Source organism: Echiichthys vipera, assembly GCF_963691815.1.
Source record: "Echiichthys vipera genome assembly, chromosome: 11".
Classification (NCBI taxonomy): domain Eukaryota; kingdom Metazoa; phylum Chordata; class Actinopteri; order Perciformes; family Trachinidae; genus Echiichthys; species Echiichthys vipera.
The window spans coordinates 24,996,429-25,002,428 of NC_139836.1; the positions used below are offsets into that span (position 1 = coordinate 24,996,429).

Consider the following 6,000-nt stretch of genomic DNA (forward strand, 5'->3'; position numbering starts at 1 on the left):
CATGGATGGCTGAACTTTTCGTTGATTGAAATTGATCACTAAAATTACTTTGTTCAACTGACTCTATTGATTCACCAGTAATCAAAATGATAATTAGTTGCAAACTCAAATAAAACCGTTATTAGAATAATGGCCAATTGCTTGACTTCTTGTTCCGGAAGCCCAAATACTGATCAAACTGCTCTCAGGATCATTATCAGTCACTCCCAATATTACTTGATCCTGATTTCTTTGACATTTCCTGTAGATATGCATGATGACCCCTGATCTTTACTCTGTCGGCACCAGCAGGCAAAAATGTCCACATCCAGACTCATTGCCAGATTGAGATTATAAATGCCCCCAATGGGTCCTTCCATTTTAGGAAGCAAGAGGGGAAAGGGAACAGAAGAGACAGGAATGAGAGGTGAAGAGAGAGTATGTAGGGTGAGGTAGAACGAGGAGAAAGATGGAGACACTGGCTGATTGACAGCAAGGGAGAGGAAAAGGGCAGAAAACTCTCCAGGGAGGCAGACTCACTGAAGAAGCTGCAGAAGAAACCTGTTTCACATACACACACAAAGCTAACGCACATGTACTGTAGGCACCCACCCCCTCACCCGCTCAATCAGACACATAAAAGCACTCAAAGACCAATTGATGCACGTAGACATACATAGGCCTTTACCAGCTGGTCGAGACATGGCATCAGATTGGTCCCAGATGGCGTCATCCATAACACACAGAGAGCACTGCACACAAAGACAGGCGCACATGAATAGAACCTTGATACGCACACACACACACACACACACACACACACACACACACACACACACACACACTTGAGCCCAGAATGTTTAAGGTGTGCAGAGAGATTTCATTTTGCTGGACTTTCTTTGGCCCATTGCCTCCTCCATCCTCTCCCAGACCTCCCATCATCCTCTTTTCCACTGCCAGTTTGGCTGCCACTTCGAGATTTTCTCTCCGTTTCCTCTCCTTTCACTGTATCTGGCAGATAAAAGCGAAAGGACACGAATGGCTAACAGAGAGAAGATGGCAAGTAAATTAGCGTGAGATAAGAGCGCTAACTGACCATTTGGATACTTGCTCAGCCGTTATGCTCTCAGCGAAGAGCCTATTGTTGAGATTTGGCAAGGTCTCCGCTGCTCCTTTCAGTACCACAAGTAGATACCCTTTGCTGTACTTTGGCAAAGCTAAAACCAGGGGAAAATTTGGGGGGACTAAGCAGCGCAGTGCTGATTAGCCGTCAGAACAAGATTAGTTTGCCCCTGCAAACTGAGATTCAGCCTTATTGATCTTGGACCAAATCCAGTCTGCCCTGGCTGCCAGTGACAGAACACTCTAACGGGATTAAAGATTGTGGTTTCTAATTTAGGTCCACTGTCTAAATGTGGAAAACAGGATTTGCACAGTATTCTGTATTATTAATTGTCAGTGTTCTGCATTTAACAAGAGCATTGTTCACTGTAACTGAGTTCTTCTGAGTGTACATCACAAATAACTTAATGTTGAGGTCAGGTTCAATCGGTGTGTAATCAGTATCAGTAATCAGTAATCAGTATCAGTAATCAAAGAGTGTTTATTCAGACTCCCTCTCTTTATTCGTCTCCCTCAAAGAGCACAATGTTAGGGTTAGATATCAAGGTATACGTGGAAACTGGTTACTTACCTGGAAACAGAAGTATAAAACATGGTTGCAGTATTAGTCCAACCTTGTTTTCTTTTCATGTTGAAGAACTCTTTCTTGTTTGCAGATGACATAATCTTATATTAGCAGAGACAGCAGACACTTATATGGTTAACTGATGTGGTTCCCACCATACTTACAGTATAGCAAGGAACTTTTGATAAGCATCCATTGAGTAGTGTGTGTTGATAGAAAATGCAACACATGTCCTTATTTCACTCTCTCATTTTATTTCACCAACCAGATACCTTTGCCAGTAAGGTCGCTGCCACCCAAGATCAGTATGCAGACGCATCCATTGGTAACGTGACAGGCTCCAATGCTGTCAATGTTTTCCTGGGCATTGGGGTGAGTCCAGCTCATTTAAAGTTTGATTGATTGAGCAGTGCTTGTTGCACTGCCATAATAGTGATTACTATCATGTGTTTGTAATCATTTATGCTATTTTGTGAGTGCTATTCTTTGTTGCTTCCACTGTTAAAGAAAGTCACGTTATTTAGTTTGATTCTGTTGATGCTTGACAGGTGGCGTGGTCCATCGCTGCCATATACCACAATAGCAAGGGGCAGGACTTTAAGGTGGATCCGGGCAAGCTAGCCTTTTCCGTCACACTCTTCACCATCTTTGCCTTTATCGCCGTTGGCACACTAATGTACCGACGGCGGCCAGAGATCGGTGGAGAGCTGGGAGGGCCCCGGACATCGAAGGTCCTGACAACCATGATGTTCGTCAGCCTGTGGCTCCTCTACATCCTCTTCTCCTCACTGGAGGCCTACTGCCACATCCAGGGCTTCTAAGATGACAAGAGATAATGAAGGGAAGGGCGGGACAGAAGGAGAACATGGAGGAAGAAACCAAGGGGAGGTGGAGGAATGGATGGATTTGGAAATTATGGCTATCTCATTGATCTATCACTCCCTCCCTTTACGCAATCGACTGAATGACGGATGAATGGTTGGATGTACACATGAAGAAATGGAGGATGCATTAAAGTATATAAAAACAGAGTGGAAGGAAATACGGATACATGGAAGGACGACGATAAAAAGGAAAATCATAGGAGTTAGAGAGATGGCTCAGAAGATGGAAAAAAGGCGGAAGAAGGAATAAACTAATGAATATGTTTTATTGTCTTGATCTATAAATCCAAGCCAATAGAGTTGTCTTAAACCCACCCCCATTTGAAATAGATATAACTAAACGCCAAACACTCACAATGTGTCTCAGCTGGTTCAGCCATACAGAAATGAAGAAGATGAGTCCCTCTTAAAACAGACCGACACACTATCACAGCTCATATTGTGTAGCGTCAACTACAGCAAACCCATTAATCCCCCTCCATTCGGAGCCCTGCTGCTCCCCAATCCAACTACAGTAACAGGCCTGAGTGAGACAGAAAAGGACACAATAACTGTTCAGTATGTACATGCATGACCAGACAATACTGAAAACACAATCAGAAGAAACCGGATATATTGCCACAACTGTTTAATGACAACAAACTGTGTGCATGCGGGTGTGTGACTGTGTGTTTCTGTGCTTGTGTGTTGCGGGAAGATGGTCAAGTACTGTGAAAAAAAAACGGCTCTCGTTTTGCTGTTGCTACATGAAATGGAATATGCTTTCGTATTCAAGGTCTTTTTGACTCCCACTCTCCGAGCTTGTAGAAATGCTGAGTAAGACTCTTTTGCAGCAGGGCGTGATCAATGAAATGAAACGTTTTGAACATCACTGAGGTTGAAAATGTAAATACAAAGAGCTGAACGTACATTACAGCTCCACTATTTTCCTTCTGAATGTCTTGGTTACGCCAAGCGCTCCAGAATGGGCCCTCTTTTTTTGTTGCTTTATACAGTAGATGTAAATGATTTAAGGTCTAATTTGAATCAAGAAGGGGTTAGTGTGCTTTTACCTTTAATAAGGCCACGTCTGAGAAGACAAAATGGCTGCTCTACCGTTTAAAACTGTTAGAGAAACTATTATCATTGCATAAATATCTAGGATAATCTTATGTGTTTGTTTTGTTTTTTTTAACTGTAGATTTCTGTTTCCACCTATGAGATTGCCTCCGTCATGTGTCATAATACCATTGAAATAGACTTTGAAAACGTAGGTACCGCCCTCTGTGAAAGCTTTCATTGTTTTTCGATGCAGCTTTGCCGTTGGTTCACGCAACAGCTTTTGTCATTATCCCTGTGTGTCTTAAGCACCTCCCCCTGGCTGGTCCGTGGACCAATCAAAATCCTCAAGGGCTTTGTAAGAAACAACCACTAATCCCTAACCCTGACCCTTGATTTATAATTCTACGCATAGATTGGTCCTTACGGGGCTATTTAACAGGGATTTGTATTCCTTTACATTATAAACAAACTGCTCAGATGTTAGGACCTTTATTTAGTGTGTCTTTAAGGAGAAAAAACAATATAATATTGGCAAAGCGACCCGACGATCCAAAGTACTTGGTCAGACGAGGCTTCAACCTTTCTTGGACTCTTTCCCAGTTCATAACAAAGACTGCCTATAAATCGCAGTCAGCCTTATTCCAAATTAAACCATCCATGCAATGTTCTTTCCCGGGTCGCCTCCACTCTGCTTCTTAGATATACTACCCTTTCAGGCATGTGGATCATGAAAGTCTTAGCCCAAACGAAGCAAAGTACGTCTGACTTCATATTGGTTCTTTATTCAAGGGCAAGTGTTCACTCTTGGCTGAAGAACCAAAATGCAATCAACGTGAGTCACTGCTTCACGCCAGCCTTGGAAATCAACCATTAACACTTTACTTGAGCAGCCAGTTTTCAGTCTTAACATATGAGCCATCAGAAAAAGAAATGTTTCGAGTATTTGCTGCTGGTGGAGAAGTAGGTTTACTAACAGATATTGATAAATACTGAAGGGACATCTTGCTTAGGGTACATCTAAACTCAGACAGCCAGACTCTCACAGGCTCACAGAGGTTTAGAAGAAGAAGAATTGAAGAATTGAGGTAATGTTTATAAAATGGGATAATGAGATTTTTGAAACTACCCCTCTAGGACCTGTATCTTAAAGTGAGTTTTTTGGGGGCCTGTAGGAGTGATGACTGTGTTTGCTCAGTTGATCCTTATTAGTTGTGCATCCTACAGTATGTTACCATGTTGATCTAGCCCAAAGTGTAACCGACTAATCCCACTTTATGATACAGGTAATAATTACGTCCTATAATCAAGTTATATATAGCCTTTTGAGCTTGGATTTGACCAAAAGTCCATGTGCATGATAGGACAGGAGTTTCCATCTTGAATATTGTGGCGATGAATTAAAAGGATTGACAGATTAAAACTCTGGGTTTTTGGAAACCTTAGGTGTGCAGTGCCAGGATACCAAACAGGATCTCAAGCAATAGCTCAGCTTCTTTGAAAACCTGTGGTATTGATTTGCTAGCTACCATCAATTCAACTGCAAAAGCAACAGACACACACACATATATATATATATATAACAAAACACTTAAAAGTGGCTCAAAAATCCTTTCTCCAAATACATGTCGAATAAAAATCTTCAAGCCTATCTCGGCTGTCAGAGAGGTTTACACTTCAGACTGTTAACTATTTTACTCTAAAACCACAGAGATCTCAACACCAAACTGAGTGTTATAAGTAGGCACTCTAAAAGTTCTTAGTTTGTTGAATGGCACTATATGCATCAGAATTGGCCAGACTTTTCCTGCTGATGTTGTGTTTTTTACGTGATGTATAATATTATAATTAGTATTTTAAATGTCATCTGTAAAGTAAGTAGTCTGGGCTAGATGTAATCATTTTAAAACTTGGCAAAAAAGTCTTGTCTTAAACAGCTTTCAACCCCTGTGAGAGAGTAGAGCTGAGCAGAGCCTTGGATTGGATGGGTTTGGCAAATCCACAGTATCTTGAGAATACCTGCTAGGTTTTGTAAGCTGGCGTATAAATTACTGGTTCACGAAATGATGCAACTGAAATAGAGAACTGCTGCTGCAGTGATGCTACACAGAGGTCCAGCAACATGGCTCGCATACTGAAATCTGGCCAAACTTTTGACAGCCACTTGTATTTGCCAAACTCTGCACAATGTACGACTCTCGGTTAGAGTAGCTGTTCTCTTGTGAAGGCCTTGGAGTGGCAGTTTACCCCTGTTTTGCCAAAGGGAAATCTTTCTATCAGAAACGTACTGTTTGCAGTCCAACCTGTAAAGGGTTTTCTAACCAATGGATCTTTCTTAAAACACCAAATATTATTCATATGTCATGAACACTTTGAAAGGATGTTGTTTTAACCTAAGCAGAGTCTTTCTAT

The 6,000-nt window shown here is 41.6% G+C and overlaps 1 protein-coding gene across 2 annotated transcripts in view; it reads left to right on the top strand.

The window, feature by feature from the left end:
* Window positions 1-2,801, top strand: part of slc8a1b (solute carrier family 8 member 1b) — a 134,151-nt gene extending 131,350 nt beyond the window's left edge. For both annotated transcript variants that reach the window (XM_083922356.1, XM_083922355.1), the window contains exons 10-11: window positions 1,935-2,038; window positions 2,215-2,801. In XM_083922356.1, coding sequence (XP_083778482.1) covers window positions 1,935-2,038; window positions 2,215-2,487 — 377 coding nt within the window. In that variant the 3' untranslated portion in view covers window positions 2,488-2,801. The remainder of the gene's footprint in view (window positions 1-1,934; window positions 2,039-2,214) is intronic.
* The last annotated feature ends 3,199 nt before the right edge of the window (window positions 2,802-6,000 follow it).